Consider the following 21,604-nt stretch of genomic DNA (forward strand, 5'->3'; position numbering starts at 1 on the left):
TTGCCTCAATAATGGCAGAAAGACTGAAGAAATTTTTGATCAAATTTATACATACAGACCACAATGGTTTCCTACCTAAAAGACAGATAAAAAATAATTTAAGAATGATTCTTGATGTGTTAGAGCAGGGCTTTTCAACCAGTGGTACGGGTACCACCTGTGGTACATTGGCACCTGGCAGGTGGTACATGACCAAGTGGTAGCCGGGGAAGGGAATGAGCTGAACCAGCGGCAGCACCACAAGCCTGAGCAAGAGATGGCTGGAGCTGCAGGGCTGTCAGGGCTCAGCGAAAGCGCCAAGATCAGCGCTTCTTCGGTGCTGTCAGGGCTCAGTGGAACCGCCAGGATCAGTGCCAGGCTCCAGCTGGAGCTTGGCACTGATCCTGGCACTTCTGAGCCCAGAAGAAGCGCCAATCAGCTGGAATGTTGCAGCATCTCCAGGGTCTTGTGATTTACATTCAGATGCTTGGCAACTGATTCATATTTATGACGGTCAGTGTCCCAGGGTCATGTGAAGTGACCAAAACCTGCTGCAACCACCCAGCAGACAGGGAGAATAAAAACCAAACACCCCCACCCCACCCCCGCTGCCAATCCCCAACAGAAATGCTCACAACAATGAAAACCTCGGACAGGAGGAAGAGCGCCACCGGGCAGGCAGGCAGGTGTCTTGCTCGGCTGTGGCTTGGGGGGGGGGCAATTTTTTCAGTGCCATTATAACTTTGAACAGTCACTAAACGAACAGTTGTAAGTCAAGGACTACCTGTACTTCATCACTTTTTTCCCTTTTTTTTTTGGTCATCAAGTTTTTAACACCTTGCTAGGTGACTGGTGGTACTCGGATGTTGCCATATCCTAAGTGGCACAATGGGTGAAAAGGTTGAAAAGCCCTGCTATATACCAATGCACAGAGTATGAGCAATAAACAGGGTGAGTTAGAAATTCAAGTAAATGAGGGGAGATATATTGTTACCATTATGGAAACTTGGTGGGATAAAACCCACAAATGGAACATACAGCTAGAGGGATTTAAATTATTTAAAAGAAACAGACCAAATAAAAGAGGAGGTGGAGTTGCACTATACAGTATATAAGAAATAACTACATCTCTACAGAAATAGAGCACAACAATGATGAAAACTGTCTTGAATGCATTTGGGTCAATATAAAAGGGGAAAAAATGACATTGCAATAGGTGTATACTATAGGCCACCCAACCAAGCAGAGAAAATAGATGAACTTTTTGCTAGTCAGTTAACTAAGGTATGTAGGAAGCACATCACAATAGTAATGGGGGTCTTTAATTACCCTGATATCAACTGGGAGACAAACTCTGCACCAAGTGGAAGATCAAACAGGTTCCTGACAAACCTAGCAGACAACTTTGTCTCCCAAAAAGTAGAGAAGGGAACTAGGGGATCAGCCATATTGAACTTAATTCTCACTAACACAGATGAAATGATAGAAGGTGTTGAACAGGAACCTTTGTGCGGGGGAGTGATCATGCAAGATTGGAATTCAACATTATGCAAGGACAAGGAATAGAACATACTCAAACTAGAGTCTTGGATTTTAAGAGAGCTAATTTCAATTACCTTAGAGAGAGCTTGGGAAGGAGTCCATGGATGAGAATCCTCAAGGGGAAAAGAACTCAAGAAGCTTAGGAAATTTTGAAAAGTGGAATTATAAAAGCCCAGTTTAGCACAATACCAACAAAGAGTAAATATAACAGCTCTCAAAAGAAACCAGCATGGGTGCATAAAGAACTCTGATAAATTGAAAGACAAAAAGGACAAGCATAAAAAGTGGAAAGAGGGGCACATAACTAAGGCAGAATATCAGCAAATAGTCCGAGCCTGGAAAGATGAAGTGAGGAAAGCTAAAGCTCAAAAATGAACTAAGATTTGCGACAAAAGTCAAAAATGACAAAAAAAGCTTCTTTCAACATGTAAAAAACAAGAAAAAAGTCAAGGAAATGCTTGGTGCATTAGTGGGAGAAAGTGGCAAGAAGGTGACAAGCAACAGGGAGAAAGCAGAACTACTTAACTAATTTTTTGCATTCCTTTTTACACAAAGGGAAAAGAGTCCAACCTATCAAAAACAGTACCGTAAAAAACAGATTAGAAAGACAAGTTAAAATAGGCAACAAAATGGTAAGTGAGCAGCTGTCCACCCTAGACAAGGTCAAATCACCAGGAACAGTTTGATTACACCCCAAGGTTCTCAAGGAACTGGCAGACATGATCTCAGAACCACTGAACTACAGGTGAAACTCAAAAAATTAGAATAACGTGCAAAAGTTCATTTATTTCAGTAATGCAACTTAAAAGGGGAAACTAATATATGAGATAGACTCATTACATGCAAAGCAAGATAGTTCAAGCCGTGATTTGTCATAATTGTGATGGTTATGGCGTACAGCTCATGAAAACCCCAAATCCACAATCTCAGAAAATTAGAATATTACATGCAATCAATAAAACAAGGAGTGTACATAGAACAATATCGGACCTCTGAAAAGTATAAGCATGCATATATACTCAGTACTTGGTTTGGGCCCCTTTTGCAGCAATTACTGCCTCAATGTGACGTGGCATGGAAGCTATCAGCCTGTGGCACTGCTGAGGTGTTATGGAAGACCAGGATGCTTCAATAGCGGCCTTCAGCTCTTCTGCATTGTTCGGTCTCATGTCTCTCATCTTTCTCTTGGCAATGCCCCATAGATTCTCTATGGGGTTCAGGTCAGGCGAGTTTGCTGGCCAATCAAGCACAGTAATCCCACGGTCATTGAACCAGGTTTTGGTGCTTTTGGCAGTGTGGGCAGGTGCCAAGTCCTGCTGGAAAATGAAGTCAGCATCCCCATAAAGCTCGTCTGCGGAAGGAAGCATGAAGTGCTCAAAAATCTCCTGGTAAATGGCTGCGTTGACCCTGGACTTAACGAAGCACAGTGGACCAACACCAGCAGATGACATGGCTCCCCAAATCAACACAGACTGTGGAAACTTCACACTGGACTTCAAGCATCTTGCAGTGTGTGCCTCTCCATTCTTCCTCCAGACTCTGGGTCCTTGGTTCCAAATGAGATGCAAAGGTTGCTCTCATCAGAAAAGAGGACTTTGGACCACTGAGCAACAGACCAGGTCTGTTTTTCTTTAGCCCAGGTAAGACGCTTCTGACGTTGTTTGTTGTTCAGGAGCGGCTTGACAATAGGCATACGACATTTGAAGCCCATGTCCAGGATCCGTCTGTGTGTGGTGGCTCTTGATGCACTGACTGCAGCCTCAGTCCACTCCTTGTGAAAGTCCCCAACACTTTTGAATGGCCTTTCCCTGACAATCCTCTCCAGGCTGCGGTCATCCCTGCTGCTTGTGCACCTTTTTCTTCCACACTTTTCCCTTCCACATAACTTTCTATTAATGTGCTTTGATACAGCACTTTGGGAACATCCAACTTCTTTGGCAATTACCTTTTGAGGCTTTCCCTCCTTATGGAGGGTGTCAATGATGGTTTTCTGCACAACTGTCAGGTCAGCAGTCTTCCCCATGATTGTGATTCCTACTGAACCAGACTGAAAAACCATTTAAAGGCTCAGGAACCCTTTGCAGGTGTTATGGCTTAATTAGCTGATTAGAGTGGGACACTTTGAGCCTAGAATATTGCACCTTTTCACAATATTCTAATTTACTGAGATTGTGGATTTGGGGTTTTCATGAGCTGTAAGCCATAATCATCATAATTATGACAAATCACAGCTTGAACTATCTTGCTTCGCATGTAATGAGTCCATCTCATATATTAGTTTCCCCTTTTAAGTTGCATTATTGAAATAAATGAACTTTTGCACGATATTCTAATTTTTTGAGTTTCACCTGTATATCTTTCAAAGATCCTGGAGCACTGGGGAAGTACCAGAGGACTGGAAAAGAGCTGATGTAGTTCCCATCTTCAAAAAAGGAAAAAAAAAATAGATCCACGGAATTACAGACCTATCAGCCTGACCTCAATACCTGGAAAGATCTTGGAAAAGATAATCAAGCAACGAATCAATGAACACCTAGAGGCAAACAAAGTCATAACCAAAAGCCAATATGGGTTTGTCAAAAACAGATCATGCCAGACAAATCTTATTGCATTCTTTGTGACAAAATTAGTGGATCAGAGGAATGCTGTGGATATAATTTACTTGGACTTCAGTAAGGCATTTGATAAAGTAGATCACAACCTACTACTTGATGAGATAGAAAAATGTGGGTTAGACAGCATCACCACCAGATGGATTTGTAGCTGGCTGATCGGCTGTACTCAGTATGTGGTCCTCAATGGAACTGTATCTACATGGAGGGAAGTGTGTAGTGGGGTGCCCCAGGGCTATGTTCTGGGCCCAGTGCTCTTCAACATCTTCATCCATGATAGATGGGAAACTCATCAAATTTGCAGATGACACTAAGCTGACAAGAATAGCCAACACTCCAGAAGATAGGCTTAAGATACAGAAGGATCTTGATAGACTTGAACATTGGGCGCTATCTAATAAAATGAAATTCAATGGTGAAAAAAGTAACGTTATACATTTAGGCAAGAAAAACCAAATGCACAGGTATAGTATAGGTGGTACCTGGCTCAGTAGTAGTAACTGTGAGAGGTATCTCGGAGTCTTAGTGGACAATCACTTAAATATGACCCAGCAGTGTGCTGCAGCTGCCAAAAAAGCCAACACAGTGGTAGGCTGCATTAACAGAGGGATAGAATCAAGATCACGTGAAGTACTAATACCACTTTACAATGCCTTGGTAAGGCCACACTTGGAATACTGCATCCAGTTTTGGTCACCACGATGTAAAAAAGATGTTGAGACTCTAGAAGAGCAACAAAGGTGATCAGGGGCCTGGAGGCTAAAACATATAAGGAATGGTTACTGGAATTGGGTATGTCAAGTTTAATGAAGAAAAGGACGAGGGGTGACATGATAGTGTTCCAATATCTCAGGGGTTGCCACAAAGAACAGGGAGTCAAGCTATTCTCCAAGGCACCTGAGGGCAGGACAAGAAGCAATGGATGGAAACTAATCAAGGAGAGAAGCAACCTAAAACTAAGAAGAAATTTCCTGACAGAACAATTAATCAGTGGAACAACTTGCCTCCAGAAATTGTTTTTAAGAAGATATTGGACCACCATTTGTCTGAAATGATATAGGGCAGGGGTAGGCAACCTTGGCTCTTTTATGAGTCGTGGACTTCAACTCCCAGGAATTCTGGGAGTTGAAGTCCACGAGTCATAAAAGAGCCAAGGTTGCCTACCCCTGGTATAGGGTTTCCTGTCTGAGCAGTGGGTTGGACTAGAAGATCTATTCTATTCTATTCTATTCTATTCTATTCTATTCTATTCTATTCTATTCTATTCTATTCTATTCTATTCTATTCTATTCTATTCTATTCTATTCTATTCTATTCTATTCTATTCTATTCCATTCCATTCCTAGTGAACAAAAAGCTTTTGTATCTCCAGAAGGCCAAACACAATAAAGCAAATATGAGTGATCAAAGCAAAGCAGAAAGCAAACAGGAGGGCTACATGGTTCCCGAAGAATGGCCCATGGACACAAAAGCCAGTGGCTTTTCAAACTGGACCATGAGCCCATCTAAGCACCTGTACACAAGAATGCACACCGTTTGTATCCTCAAGAGCTTGGATCATGTCTGGATCAAGGGCAGTGCTGACCAGCATTTCCACGTAACTGCGGTACATCTCCTTCATAGCTCGTGTATTGAGAATGCGACCTGTGGGCACATGTTCTGAATGGAAAATGGAGCATTATTTTATTATGGAAGACAGCTGTAGCCCTGCTTTTCAAAAAGGTTCAATACAGGTTAACAAACAAATGCAATACACAGTAAGTTTATACCAGTGTTTCTCAGCTTTGACAACTTTAATATGTGTGGACTTCATCTTTCAGAATTCCCCAGCTAGTATGCTGGTTGGAGAATTCTGGGAGTGGAAAGCTGCATATCTTAAAGTTGTCAAGGTTGAGAAATGCTGATTATACATACAACCAAAAATTAGAGGGAAGAAGAGAGAGAGACCAGTCTTGCTCTCTCCTTGACTCATCTGGAGTTTCTTCTAATCTTACACTTTAAAAGCCCCCCTGTAGATAGGGCTTCTTCTTTCTATTCCCTATTCTCAGCCTTCTATAATTTCTCTCAGTCTAGTTCTTATGGCTTTTCAGAGAACCAGTGGCATTTCAAAAATGGCTGGATCACAACTCCCAGGATTCTTTTCTCTTCTCCTTGTGGGCTGGAACTGCTGGGATTTCTAATCCAGATCATGTGGAGCTCCAGATTCCCCACCTTTGTAAAATCACAGTTTCTCCTTGATCTAGTTCAAATATACAGCAGCAAGCCACAGTATGATCTGTTAAATAAACCCCAATGGCTAGGTTCATACAACACACCAAACTACCAACAAGCACATAACAGTGTAATGGAGTGTTTCTCAACCTTGGCAACTTTAAGATGTATGGACTTGAACTCCCAGAATTCCCCAGCCAGCCTGCTGAAGCTGAAGTCCACACATTTTAAGTTGCCAAGATTGAAAAACACTGGTATAATGTGTGATGCCTGCCTTTGGATCAGTAGCCCTGCCATATTTCTTCCCTTCCCAAGACTACAGAGGTCCTTGGTATCCTTTTAAAACTGCCTGTTTCTGATGCCCACATGGGTGGAATTTCTTCACCCTTCTACTCACCCTCCTCACTCTGCTGGTCAGGGCTAGAATCCGAGTCTGAAGAAGATGCTTCCTTGAGCCATTTTTTCCTCTTCTTGGGGGGTGGCTTAGCTTTCACCTTGGCCGGCTTTGGCTTGGGTTTAGAAGCTCCGCTGCCTGGGGCATCTTTCATGAGCATGATCACAGGAGGGTCTGCTTTTTCCACTCTGGGGGGCTTTTCTGCCTTGGCTAATTTCTCTGACTTGGGGGGCTTTTCTGGCTTAGGTCCTTTCTCCACTTTGGGAAGATTCTCTGTTTTGTCCATTTTTTCAGCCTTGGGGAGCTTCTCAACCTTAATAGGTTTTTTGGGTTTCTCAGCTCTCCCTGGGACTTCCAGCTTCTCAGGTTTTTCAACTTTGGGTGTCACTGGAACCTTGGGGGTAGAAGCCTTGGGCTGACTTTGTCTCCTGTACCAGAAAAACAGAGCACTGAGAGCCAAAACCAGTGAAAGGAGGGAGCTGACTTGACAGGTCAGGTTTACTGCAGCAGGAGAGTTTGAGTGCAAAGAAAGCCGTAATGGAAAAATCAGTGAAACAGTGAGGCCTTGGGAATCCTTATATCGCAATAGCCAAGCAAGCACAACAAAACTTCAGGCAGTCCACAATGTAATTTGTAGAAAGTCCTGGTGGTGGTTAGAATGCAGTATTGCAGGCAAACTGTCCACAGCCTGGAATTCGATCCTGATGGGGCTCTAGGTTGACTCAGCCTTCCATCCTTCTGAGGTCGGTAAAATGAGGACCCAGATTGTTGGGGGCAATATGCTGACATTGTAAACTGCCCAGAGAGTGTTGGGGTGGTATATAAGTGTAAGTGCTATTGCTATTGCTATCAGCTCAAGATGAATCAGAGGCAGTGATAGGCAACCCAAGGGAAAGGATGCCCAGAAAAGCAAGAGCCGGTGAGGGAAGTAAAGGCACCCTTGACCTTAGAAGCTGTTCCATGATTAAGCAGAACAGAATAAAGAGGCTGAGCTCTGCACCCCTTAAGCTGGAAGAGTGAAAGGGCACTGACAGGAGCCAATCACCCTCATGTGTGAGGTGACGTAACTGAGAATGAAAAAAACAGAAGGCAAAGAGCAACCGCTAAGGGGAGTTTTGAATTGAATTGGAGGGATAGGGAGATGAAAGAAATGCATGTATGTACTGTATGTATGTCCCAAGGCAATTCTGGAGAAAAGAACAATTTACAAACAGCTACTCTAGAATGAAACCTGCATAATAAGTAAGCAATTACCCAGAGGTATTACTGTTCCTCAGCTACAACTGGACTCTTACATGTACCCACCTTCCTAATCCTTTACCTGACAGCTTGCAGAGGCCGGTGCCAAGGTTTCTTAGAACACACACGGACATAATCTTTCTTGTTGATATTCTCCAAGAATTTAACATAGAGTCGTTGGTAACGGTTCTTGGCATCACCAAAATAGCCCAGATACTGAGGGGTGAAGCAGGAAAAGAATGAATTGACTACAGAAAGAAAAGGGAGGGGAGACTATCCCATTTGTAACTTTTCTTCTTCCAGAAGTAATGAGGGAACAAATGGAACTGAAATTGCAATCCTTTGCCCAACACAATAATAGATCAAGCTAACTGCTCAATTGGACTATCCCAAGCGCAAAAGGGGGGGGGGGTAATTCTTTGATTAAAAGGCTAACAAAAGAAAATAACTATCTCTATACTTGGTTTGACCCTGTGCTACCTTTATGGTAGAATCATACTGAAGGGGGGTGGGAGTAAAAGGAGGAATAGGAACAGAGCTTAAATACTTGAATATAATTTGCTGATTTCATATCTATCATGTTGGTGAGATCCCTCATCTCTGAAGTTTTGGCTTCCCTGACAGTATGATAGCATTTAAACAGATGGTATGGACACTCACATTGCTGGTTGCACAGAACTGACGCTGGCCATCCTTGATTTCTGGTGTAAACTTTTGAAGCAAAGCTTTCTGTACTCGCCAGATTGGAGGTGGTTCCCGCCCAGTCTGAAGTGCAAGCTAGAGAAGGGCAAAGGATTAGTTACAGTGATGCCAAGCATTAGATAGCTAATAAGCTCAACTACTATCCTCTAACAAAGATTGTAGAAGAGAATTGCATGAAATGACAACGAAGAGCTCCCAGATATGCTGCATTTCTCCACAATTTGTCCTGCTGTATGAAGCTATTAATGATAAGCTGACCTGATTCTTCATATGCCCATAGGTATTTATAGAGAAGATATAATAGCTTGTCTACAATCACCTAATACAATTTTAAAAGGAAAGTAACATTTTGGCGAAATAAATGGACTCTATGAGTTGCTTCTAGAACTAAACCAGTCATATGTAGGACTCACTGAACTTATACTTCACCTATGGTTCTTTTTTAAACCTGATCTCAATGGGAACTAAGTGCAATTAAATTTAGTTTGGACTACAAAGCCTATCATTTACAACTTCCCCATTTTAATTACACAATTTTCCCTCCCTCAAATATTTTCTGAAATTTTCGTTAAAAGTTTAGAATGTCAAAGTTTAACTGTTCAGAAATTCTGAAATCAATTTTTGAGCTGCAACACTAAATGTAGTGTTTGAGAACACTATGAGTTTCTAGTTTGAAAAAAGCTCAGCTAGCATGCTCCAGGTATTCTGCATTACAATTCCCACAATCCTTTGCACAGGCTGCAGCTAGCAACAGAGGAAGTCAAAAACATGCAGAAAGAATCAAGTCACCTAGTTCTGCTCTAAGAGCATTTGAACAATACCTTTGAATTTTAATATTAATAATAATAATAATAATATTATAAAGTTGGAAGGGACCTTGGAGGTCATCTAGTCCAACCCCCTGCTCAGGCAGGAAACCCTATACCATTTCATACAAATGGCTGTCCAGTCTCTTCTTAAAAACCTCCAGTGTTGGAGCATTCACCACCTCTGGAGGCAGGTTGTTCCACTGGTTAATTGTTCTAACTGTCAGGAAGTTTCTCCTTAGTTCCAGGTTGCTTCTCTCCTTGACTAGTTTCCATCCGTTGCTTCTTGTCCTGCTTTCAGGTGCTTTGGAGAATAGCTTGACTCCCTCTTCTTTGTGGTAGCCCCTGAGATATTGGAACACTGCTATCATGTCACCCCTCACCCTTCTCTTCATTAAACTACACATACCCAATTCCAGCAACCGTTCCCTATATGTTTTAGCCTCCAGCCCCCTAATCATCTTGGTTGCTCTTCTCTGTACCCTTTCTAGAGTCTCGACATCTTTTTTACATCGTGGTGACCAAAACTGGATGCAGTATTCCAGGTGTGGCCTTACCAAAGCATTATAAAGTGGTATTAGTACTTCACTTGATCTTGATTCTATCCCTCTGTTAATGCAGCCTAGCACTGTGTTGGCTTTTTTGGCAGCTGCAGCACACTGCTGGCTCATATTGAAGTGATTGTCTACTAAGACTCCGAGATCCCTCTCACAGTTACTACTATTGAGCAAGGTACCACCTATACTATACCTATGCATTTGATTTTTCCTGCCTAAATGTAGAACCTTACTTTTTTCAACATTGAATTTCATTTTGTTAGATAGTGCCCAGTGTTCGAGTCTGTCCAGATCCTTCTGTATCTTAAGCCTATCTTCTGGAGTATTGGCTATTCCTGCCAGCTTGGTGTCGTCTGCAAATTTGATGAGTTCCCCATCTATCCCCTCATCCAAATCATTAATGAAGATATTGAAGAGCACTGGGCCCAGAACAGAGCCCTGGGGCACCCCACTACACACTTCCTTCCATGTAGATGCGGTTCCATTGAGGACCACACGCTGAGTACGGCCTGTCTGCCAGCTACGAATCCATCTGGTGGTAATGCTATCTAACCCACATTTTTCTATCTTATCAAGTAGTAGGTTGTGATCTACTTTATCAAATGCCTTACTGAAGTCCAAGTAAATTATATCTACAGCGTTCCTCTGGTCCACTAATTTTGTCACTTGGTCAAAGAATGTAATAAGATTTGTCTGGCATGATCTGTTTTTGACAAACCCATGTTGACTTTTAGTGATGACTTTGTTTGCATCAAGGTGTTCGCTGATTTGTTGTTTGATTATCTTTTCCAGAATCTTCCCAGGTATTGAGGTCAGGCTGATAGGTCTGTAGTTTCCTGGATCTATTTTTTTCCCTTTTTTGAAGATGGGAACTACATCAGCTCTCTTCCAGTCCTCTGGTAGTTCCCCAGTGCTCCAGGATCTTTGAAAAATATAGTTCAGTGGTTCTGAGATCACGTCTGCCAGTTCCTTGAGAACCTTGGGGTGTAATCCATCTGGTCCTGGTGATTTGAACTCGTCTAGGCTGGACAGGTGCTCACTTACCATTTTCTTGCCTATCTTAACTTGCGTTTCTATTCTGTTTTTTATGGCACTGGTTTGGGTAGGTTGGACTGTTTTTTCCCTTTGTGTAAAGACAGATGCAAAAAACGAATTAAATAGTTCTGCTTTCTCCCTATTGCTTGTCACCTTCTTGCCACTTTCCCCCACTAATGGACCAATCATTTCCTTAACTTTTTTCTTGTTTTTTATATGTTGAAAGAAGCTTTTTTTGTTATTTTTGACTTTGGTCGCAAGCCTTAGTTCATTTTGAGCCTTAGCTTTCCTCACTTCATCTTTGCAGGCACGGGCTATTTGCTGATATTCTGACTTAGTTATGTGCCCCTCTTTTAAAGTGTGTCTTTAATGTACACACTCATGTCAATGCTCAAGACTCATTACTTACCTTGAGAGCCTGAACATCCTCAACACGTATGACAAACTCATCCCGCTCTCGGAAGATCCCCTCACCACCACTCTCCACCTCCTCTTCATCTGTCTCTCCACAAATGGCTGCAGTCTCCTGTTTTTTAGCAAGGTGAAGAGGCCGTGTGTCCTCGGGGTCTTCTAGTTCAGGAGATGCCTGTGGTGGTGGCTCTTCCAGCACTGGGGGAGGCTCCTTGAGTGAGGAGGCTGGAGAGATGGGTGGGGGCGGCTGCTCTTGCTGGGCATCTGCCGCCAATGAAGGAGTGGGGCTGGGGGCCTTCACCACAACTGGTGGCATATCTGCAGGAGGAAAAAGTAGATAATAGGAGGGGTCATCCAACAAGGCAAATTATTCTTTGACTCTGGAACCCTTTTGGATTTAAGGATATATCCGTTTGATAATTAGTACACTTTTTTACCAACACATACTGCAGAGGGCGACCATATGCTACTTATAATGAAGGAACTGATTTCTTAATATTATCACATATTTACACTAGTATACCTTCAATTTTTCAGGCATTCATGCCTGCATTTAATGTGTTTAATTTTTAGGTTGTTCCGTAAATTAGATTTTAACTGTGCTGTCAGGTTCCATTAAATACAGGGGCTTCTCACATGTAACAGTTAAGCTAGGAAAGCTCACCTAAGAAATCATAAACATAAATAAACTACAGTTTTAGTGTACTTGCTTTATTTGCTCCAGTTCTGTTCCTTACTTTGAGCTAGCTAGTGGATAAACAAATTATATAGATACCAGTTTTATGTGATATGTACCTTGGATAAACAAGCCATAATTTAGAAACCAACTGTAAGGTCTACTGCAAAATGGGCTAATGAATCCCAGCTTGAGAGAACTTAACCATAATCTCGGGTTGATCTTCATGCAAATTAGTCCAGCTCCTATTTACTTGTTTGTGTAATAGCAATAGCACTTAGACTTATATACTGCTTCACAGTGCTTTACAGTCCTCTCTAAGCAGTTTACAGAGTCAGCATATTGCCCCCAACAATCTGGGTCCTCATTTTAAGAGGTAATAAGACTAAACAGGAGAAAACAAGCTGAATGCATTACAGTAGCATGCTATCCAGTTCGGATTTGTTAAATTAGAAATCCAAGTTTATCAATACTGTATCTGTACATGTATGTGTGTGTATTTGGTATGAATAATCACTTGAAAACCAGATCATTATACCATGAGTTACTAAAACATAGTAATTCTCATGGTATAATTACCTGGTTTTCAGTGAAACATACTATATTCACTACAGGTGAAACTCAAAAAATTAGAATATCGTGCAAAAGTTCATTTATTTCAGTAATGCAACTTAAAAGGGGAAACTAATATATGAGATAGACTCATTACATGCAAAGCAAGATAGTTCAAGCCGTGACCTGTCATAATTGTGATGATTATGGTGTACAGCTCATGAAAACCCCAAATCCACAATCTCAGTAAATTAGAATATTACATGCAATCAATAAAACAAGGAGTGTACATAGAACAATATCGGACCTCTGAAAAGTATAAGCATGCATATATACTCAGTAGTTGGTTTGGGCCCCTTTTTCAGCAATTACTGCCTCAATGCGGTGTGGCATGGAAGCTATCAGCCTGTGGCACTGCTGTGGTGTTATGGAAGACCAGGATGCTTCAATAGCGGCCTTCAGCTCTTCTGCATTGTTCGGTCTCATGTCTCTCATCTTTCTCTTGGCAATGCCCCATAGATTCTCTATGGGGTTCAGGTCAGGCGAGTTTGCTGGCCAATCAAGCACAGTAATCCCACGGTCATTGAACCAGGTTTTGGTGCTTTTGGCAGTGTGGGCAGGTGCCAGGTCCTGCTGGAAAATGAAGTCAGCATCCCCATAAAGCTCGTCTGCGGAAGGAAGCATGAAGTGCTCCAAAATCTCCTGGTAGACGGCTGCGTTGACCCTGGACTTAATGAAGCACAGTGGACCAACACCAGCAGATGACATGGCTCCCCAAATCAACACAGACTGTGGAAACTTCACACTGGACTTCAAGCATCTTGCAGTGTGTGCCTCTCCATTCTTCCTCCAGACTCTGGGTCCTTGGTTTCCAAATGAGATGCAAAAGTTGCTCTCATCAGAAAAGAGGACTTTGGACTTCCGGGTGGCAAGGCTCCGTTGACGGCAGCCATTTCGGCTGTCAGCCCCGCTGTCTCCGTAGAGCTGCCAAAAACAGAGACGATCAGCTGTTTGGCGGCTCGGAAGCCCGCTCCTCGGGAGAAGAGGAGGGGGTGAGCGCCCAGGCAGGGGTAGAGCTCCCCCAGACCGCCAGAGTTGAAACTCTGGTGGTTGAAGGGTTGAGCCCACCCCGCAGCCTGAGTTTGCTCCGGACTTTGGGACGCCTCTGCTCCAAGGCTTTGGAGCAGAGCAGGACGCTGCAACCATCCCTGCCAGCGAGAATGAACTTTGGATTACTTGGATGCAGGCAGAGCTGTGCAGGAGAATGCTGTCAGAGCAAGTATTTGAACTTTAACTCAATAAACTTTCTGGACATTTTTAAAAGTGAAAGTGCGCAATAGAATTAAGTGGGTGAAAATGGCTGCCAAGTCAACTAAACTTCCTAGAAGCGCGGGGGCTTCGCCAGTTCAGCAATCTTCATTACACGCTTTAATGCCCCCCCTCCGGCACCCGCACCAGCCTTGACAATAAAAGATCTGCAGGATGTTTTGCAAGAGGCTTTGAAAAAGTAATCTCAGCAATTAGCTGAGCTTATTGAGGAGAAGAATACAGAAATAAGGGCAGACATCTTACTTGCATTTCAAGGCATGGCTGTTTGTATTGAACGTCTGGATGAGAAAGTGGAAGAACTTAGCCAAAATAATATGAGATTAGATGCCAAAATGATGGATGCTGAAACAGTGATGGAAAAGATTGACGATGATTTATTATTGGTCCAGCATAGAGAGATGGAGTTTGCTGTGAGAATTAGAGGGTTGAAGGAAGACCCTAAGGAAAATTTGAAAAAAGTAGTTTCAGAAGCTCTTGAACAGGTTCTGGGGCGCTCAGCAGAAGATGTTATGGTGGATATAGATAAAATATTTCGTGTTAATTCCTGGATTGCAAGACAAAGGAAGCTACCTAGAGATGTGGTGGTTTATTTTACAAAGAGAGCAATTAGAAATGAGGTTATTCAAGCCTTTTATAATAACAAATTTACAGTTGCAGAGCAAGAAGTTCTAATTTTAAAAGAGATTCCTCCAAGAATTTTAAGGAGAAGGAAAGAATTTGCTTTTCTGGCAGAAGAATTAAGAAGACGGGATATCCAGTTCAGATGGGAGATCCCAGTAGGTATGGTGGTGATGCACGCAGGCACGAGATACCGTCTTCTCACAGTTTTACAGGCACGTGATTTTTATGTCAATATTTTGAAGGCAGGCCCCATACCACTTCTGGAATCTAAAAGGAAGAATGGCGAAGGAGAGCGTCAACCACAAAGTGAGAGTATACAAGGTGCTGAAGGAGTTACGCAGTTGAAAGATGGAGAATTCCAGAAAGCTACAGGAGTGGATCAGATTTCAGTACCAACGGAGGAGGTCAGAGACCAAAGAATGACACGCGCTGCAGCTAGACGAATGAGACAAGAGCAAGAACAGCAGAGAGCTATGATTGCATCTCAAAAACTTACTTACAGTGAAGCAGTGGGAGGAGCAAAGCCAAAGAGAGTGCAGGTGATGTTGGAAGAGGCGCTCCAAAAGCTTCAGGTCGCAAAAGATGGCGACAAAGCTTCTAACTTGGAATGTTAATGGTCTAAATTCACCACATAAGAGAAAGAAAGTATTTCAATATCTAAAGCAATTTAAAAACGATGTTATTTGCTTACAGGAAACACATATTTGAGTGGTTGATCAAAAGTACTTGGTAAACTTTAGGTTGGTACCTCGGGGATCACCTGCTGCCGGCGTCAACTTCCCTCCGCCCTGTGCGTTCCCACAGAGAGGGCCTCCTCAGGGTGCCACCGGTCAGAGAATGTCGGCTGGTGGCCCCCAGGGGGAGGGCCTTCTCTGTGGGCGCCCCGGCTTTATGGAATCAGCTGCCGGTTGAGCTCCGGATGGCACCTGACCTTCGCTCTTTCCAACGCGGCCTGAAGACCTACCTATTTGAGCAAGCCGGCCTGGCCTGATGGGGGATGTGCTGGGGTTTTTATTGGGGATTTTTATTACTCTACTTTTTTTAGCTCGGGCTCTTATTTAATTCTTTTTTAATTTTTGTATTTTGTATTTTTATGTGCCCTGTTCACCGCCCTGAGTCCTTCGGGAGAAGGGCGGTATACAAATATAATAAATGAAATGAAATGAAATGGGCACACAGTTTATCGCTTCTGCGCCTGATAAGAAAAATGGAGTTGTTATTTATGTCAAGAATACTTTAACAGCGAGTTTAATTGAAGCAGACAAACAAGGAAGATATGTTATAATTGAATTATTAATAGAAGGCAAGAAAACGCTTTTGGTTGGATTATATGCTCCTAATCAACAGCAAGGAGATTTTTATAATTTATTACACAGCAAGATTATTCAGTGGGATTATAAATCTTTTATGGGAGATTGGAATGGCGTCTTGGATGTACAAATGGACAAGGGAGGTCTTTTTAAAAGCACGCCAAGTCATGCTAAACTGCCTAAATCTTTTTTCGAGATGAAGGATGACTTGGAATTGAGAGATGTTTGGAGAGAAAGGAACTTGCAAGAAAAAGACTTTACTTTTTTCTCTGACAGGCATCAATCTTTCTCCAGGATCGACTTTGTATTAATTACTAATGATTTTTTTTCTAGGATTAAGAAGATCAAGATTTGTCCAAGAACTATATCTGATCATAGTCCAGTATGGTTGGAGATAGAAAAAGATAATGGAGACAGACGGTCTTGGCGTTTAAATGAAAATTTGTTTAGATATCAGGAAAATGTGGAAGAGTGTAAAAAACAGATGAAAGAATTTTTTAAAATTAATATGCATAAAGGTACTTCTATTGAGATGGTTTGGGATGCAAGTAAAGCCTATATGAGAGGTGTATTAATATATTTGAACAATAAACATAGACGTAAATTGGAATTTAAGAGGAAAGAATTAGAGGATGAAATTAAGGAAAAAGAAAAGGCTTTAATTCTGAATCCATCTGATGGGAAGATCAAAGAGGTAATTACCTTACTAAAGGGTCAGTTTGATATGTTAATGACAGATCAAGTGGCAACTAACCTACGGTATGCTAGACATAACACTTTTTGTAATGCTAATAAACCGGGTAGATGGTTAGCTTACTTGTTAAGGAAGAAGCAAAGAGCTTGCAATATAGATAGAATAGAACATAGGGGTAAAGTAGTGTATCAGCAGAATCTTATTAAAAAGACTTTTGTTGATTTTTATTCTAAGTTGTATGCTAGAGATAAGATTAGAGATGTAGATATAGATGGATACTTGATGAATGCTAATATTCCTGTTCTTACGCAAGAACAAAAGGAAGGGATGAACCAATTGATAACTGATGAAGAAATTTTTCTAGCAATTAAACAATTAAAAGTGGGTAAAGCACCGGGAACTGACGGTTTGACTGCCGTTTATTATAAAAATTTACAGTTAGAAATGGTGGAACCCTTAAGAGAATTGTTTAAGACAATTCAATTGGGAGGAGGAGTGCCTCCATCGTGGAAAACTGCCTTTATTTCGTTGATCCCGAAGGAAGATCAGGATGCTACCCAAGCCAAAAACTACAGACCAATATCGCTTTTAAATACTGACTATAAGATATTTTCAAAAATTTTAGCCAATAGATTAATGAAGGTAATGCAACAAGTGATTCATAGTGATCAAACTGGATTCATAAGTGGTAGACAAATGAAGAATAATGTGAGACATATTGTAGATTTATTGGAATTTTTCGAAAGAAATAATCAGATTCCCGCAGCGCTGATCTTTTTGGATGCGGAAAAATCCTTTGATCAATTGGACTGGCAATTTTTGATGAAAGTATTAGAGAAAATGGAATTTGGGAAAAAAAATTACAACCTATTAGGGCAATATATCAGAAGCAAACAGCTCGTATAATAGTAAATAACAGTTTGACAGAATCATGCAATATTGAAAAGGGTACAAGACAGTGGTGTCCGCTGTCACCTTTATTGTTTGTTTTAACATTGGAAATATTACTGATTAAAATACGAGATTCAAATAAAATTAGGGGCGTTCAAATAAGAGATCAGGAATACAGATTGAGGGTGTTTGTGGATGACCTGGTTATTACAGTAACTCAGCCGGATTACTCAGTTGTAGAATTGATGGGAGATAATAATGTTATATGGGAAAGTTTCTGGATTTAAGATAAACACACAAAAAACTAAAATATTGTCTAAGAATATGACTAGCACAAAAGGCTGCTCTAGAAGAGCTAACGGGATTTGAAATAGTTAAAAAGATTAAATATTTGGGGATATATCTGTCAGCCTCAAATGTGAAGTTATATAAAAATAATTATGAAATGTTATGGGGAAAAATACAAAAAGAATTAGATAGTTGGAAACAATTACAATTGTCTTTATTGGGAAGAATTGCAGCAGTGAAGATGAATGTTTTGCCAAAATTTTTGTTTTTGTTTCAAATGATACCTATACTTAAAAAGGATTTAAATCTGGAGGAATAGCAAAAAGGAATTAATAAATTTGTTTGGGCAGGGAAAAAGCCACGAGTTAAATTTAAGATAATGCAAGATACGCGTGAAAGAGGTGGTCTTAAAATGCCTAATTTTAAATTATATTATGAGGCTGCTGCTTTGTCATCGATAAGTGACTGGTTTAATTTAACACAAGGGAGATTATTAAATCTTGAGGGTCATGATTTGTTATTTGGTTGGCATGCATATTTATTGTATGATAAGAAGGTGGATAATGTGTTTAAGATACATATTTTAAGGTATGCTCTGTTGCGAGTTTGGAAAAAGTATAGACATAAGTTAAATTATAAGATACCAATTTGGGTGATACCTAAACATGCAATAGAAAATATAAATGTGGGATTCAAACAGGATGAGACTACATATAAGGAAATTTTAAGTCTAGAAAGGAATGTATGGCAATTAAAGCCATATAATATTTTAAAAGAAGAAAAGATTGTACAAACTTGGTTTCAGTATGGGCAATTACAGGCAAGATGGAAAGAGGACCAGAAAGCTGGCTTTTCGATGACTGACGAAAATTTGGTAAAACAAATTAGAGATCAAGGTCAAGCACATATTAAAAGGATATATAATGCATTGATAGAAATTGACTCAGAAATGGAACTTGTTAAAGATTTTTTTTTTATTTAAAAAGTTTTACAATACATTTTGACTTTAATCCCCCCCTCCCCCACCCCTATCTAACCCTCCCTATCCCTCTCCCCCATTCCCTCCTCCCCCCCCCCCCGACTTCCCAGAGCTAAATACAGGGTATAAAATCAAAAGACAAACATAAGCACCCCTATGTTATCAACAATAAACTATTAATTCTATCTCCCTCTAGCTCATATAAAATGAATACAAACAATATTAATATTACAAATAAAGTAAAAAAGAAAAAGAGGAAAACAGAAAAAGAGCTTTACTCAGAATAGATTTTCTTAATCCCAGTCCTTATTCATATTAATTTCAAAAAAAAAGAAAAAAAACTTTCACCTACTATTTACATTCTCCAACCTTTCTCTAATTTCTAAACAAATTCTCAGTTACGCGCCAAAAGCGCCTATCTCTATTAACCTTGATAATCTCCAACCAAACTAAACTATGATCAAAAATAGTTCTTGCATGTATCACACCAAATGTCTCGCAGTTCCAAATCATCCTTGAGTTCAAATAAAAAGAGTAAAAAAAAGGTTTAAGCAGTCTGTAAGACAACTTGTTGTTAATTAGGAGCTTGCATACCCATTCTTGCTCCTAATTAACAACAAGTTTGTAATATTAATATTGTTTGTATTGCATACCCATTCTTTAAGGGACGCGGTGGCTCAGTGGGTTAGGACGCTGAGCTTGTCGATCAGAAGGTCGGCAGTTTGGCGGGTCGAATCCCGAGTGCCGCGTAACAGAGTGAGCGCCTGTTACTCGTCCCAGCTTCTGCCAACCTAGCAGTTCGAAAGCACGTAAAAATGCAAGTAGAAATATAGGGACCACTCCGGTGGGAAGGTAACAGCGTTCCGTGTGCCTTTGGCATCTAGTCATGCCGGCCACATGACCACGGAGATGTCCTTGGACAAGCGCTGGCTCTTCGGCTTTGAAACGGAGATGAGCACCGGCCCCTAGAGTCGGAAACGACTAGCACGCATGTGCGGGGGAACCTTTACCTTTACCTTTATACCCATTCTTAGTTCAACACATACTTTTAGTCCATAACCCTAATATACTTTTCTAACAAGCAAATAACATCAATCTTAAATTGTGTTAAATATTAAAAAAAACTTTCTTTCTCCTCTATGATAAATTTAATCCATTAACATTCTAATTTAAAATTTTAATCACCAATCTTGACGCTCCAAAGCTTTTGGAGCACGTCTGTCATGACCCCCAAAACTTCTTTGGACCGCGCCCCTCCCACAGCTTCACTGTAAGTACACTTTGGAGATTCCATAACTTTCTGCTGGTCTTGCTCTTGCTCTCGTCTCGCTCTTCTTAGGGCGGCACGCGTCATCCTCTGGCCTCCTGCAACAACCGATGAGACTGTATCTTGATCCCCTCCAACACCATTGTCCTCTATCTGTCTATCTGCAACATCTTGAAGCTTTCCCTCGCCGTATCCCTTTACAGCTTCCAAAAATGATAGGGGGGTTGCTTTTAACACATTGCTATAAAAATCACGTGCCTGGGCCACAGTAACCAGACGATGTCTTTTACCTTCGTGCGTCACCACCAGTCCAACTGGAATCTCCCATCTAAACTTAATATCACATTTCTTAAGTTCCTGTACTAGAAATGCAAAATCTTTCCTTCTCCTTAAAATCTTCGGAGGAATCTCTTTTAAAACCAAGACTTCTTGCTCAGCCACTACCAATTTAGTATCATAAGCAGCTTGAATGACTTCATCTGTAATTACTCTCTTTGTAAAATAGACCACCACATCTCTGGGTAACTTCCTCTGTCTTGCAATCCATGAATTTACACGAAAAATTTTGTCCATATTTCCCTCAATTTCAGATACTGGCTGGCCCAATACCCCTTCCAGAGCCTCAGAGATCAGCTGCTTTAAATCTTCTTTACAATTCTCCTTTAAACCCGATTCTAATAGCATACTGCATCTGATGATACTGAACAAGACTCAATTCTCCGTCCATTTTATCCCTTATATTTTCATTTTCTAATACCTTTGCTTCTAATATAGAGTTCTTTTGACTGAGATCCTTCACTTTTACATCCAGCTGTTGCACACATTCAGCTACAGATTCAATCATAGACAACATGTCCACCCTCATTGCTCTAAACTTCTCTTCCATCTTCTCCAATTTCTCCATTTTCTCCTCCATTTTCTCCTCCAGCTTTTTCAACTTTTCATCCATCATGTCAGACATCAATTGTGAATGCTTTCCAAGAGCATCTTGTAAATCCTTAAGCGTCAATGCCGGAGGAGGTGCAGGAGGAAGCAAAGCTTGCAATGAGGTCTGTTGCACCAGGGAAGACCCCGCACTCCGAAGAGCTTTAGAAGTTTTAGCCGCCATCTTCCCCCACTTTCACTTATTGCGCACTTTCACTTAAAGCTATAAAATCCATTGAGCTAGAGAGTAAAGATAAGAGTCCACATCACCTTGACCTCCTGTACCGCTCTGCCTGCATCTTGATAATCAAAAGTATTTCCTTTTGGCAGGGGTGGTTGCTAACGCCTGGCTCTGCTCCATAAATCCCGGAGCAGGGGCGCTGCGCAGCTCGGAGCAACCCAGGCTTCGGGGGGGCTCAATCCTTCAGCCGCCCAAACTCTCAGCTCAGGCGGCCCCGGAGAGCTCAACCCCTACCTGGGGCCTCACCCCCTCCTCTTCTCCCGAGGAGGGGGCTTCAAATCCATCTAAATAGCTGATCGGCGCTGTTTACGATGGAAAAACACAGCTGCGGAGCGGGCAGCCCG

The 21,604-nt window shown here is 41.4% G+C and overlaps 1 protein-coding gene across 1 annotated transcript in view; it reads right to left on the reverse strand.

Moving 5' to 3' along the window:
- The window catches only part of LOC308676581 (proline-rich protein 12-like), a 118,378-nt gene that overhangs the window by 22,860 nt on the left and 73,914 nt on the right, over positions 1–21,604 (reverse strand). Inside the window, exons 6-10 of the mRNA XM_081342459.1 lie at positions 11,487–11,806; positions 8,638–8,754; positions 8,060–8,193; positions 6,742–7,166; positions 5,667–5,792 (exon numbers count right to left, since the gene is read on the reverse strand). Of these exons, the coding sequence (XP_081198585.1) occupies positions 5,667–5,792; positions 6,742–7,166; positions 8,060–8,193; positions 8,638–8,754; positions 11,487–11,806 (1,122 nt within the window). The remainder of the gene's footprint in view (positions 1–5,666; positions 5,793–6,741; positions 7,167–8,059; positions 8,194–8,637; positions 8,755–11,486; positions 11,807–21,604) is intronic.

Source organism: Vipera berus (assembly GCF_964194415.1).
Source record: "Vipera berus genome assembly, chromosome: W".
In the NCBI taxonomy this organism is placed as follows: domain Eukaryota; kingdom Metazoa; phylum Chordata; class Lepidosauria; order Squamata; family Viperidae; genus Vipera; species Vipera berus.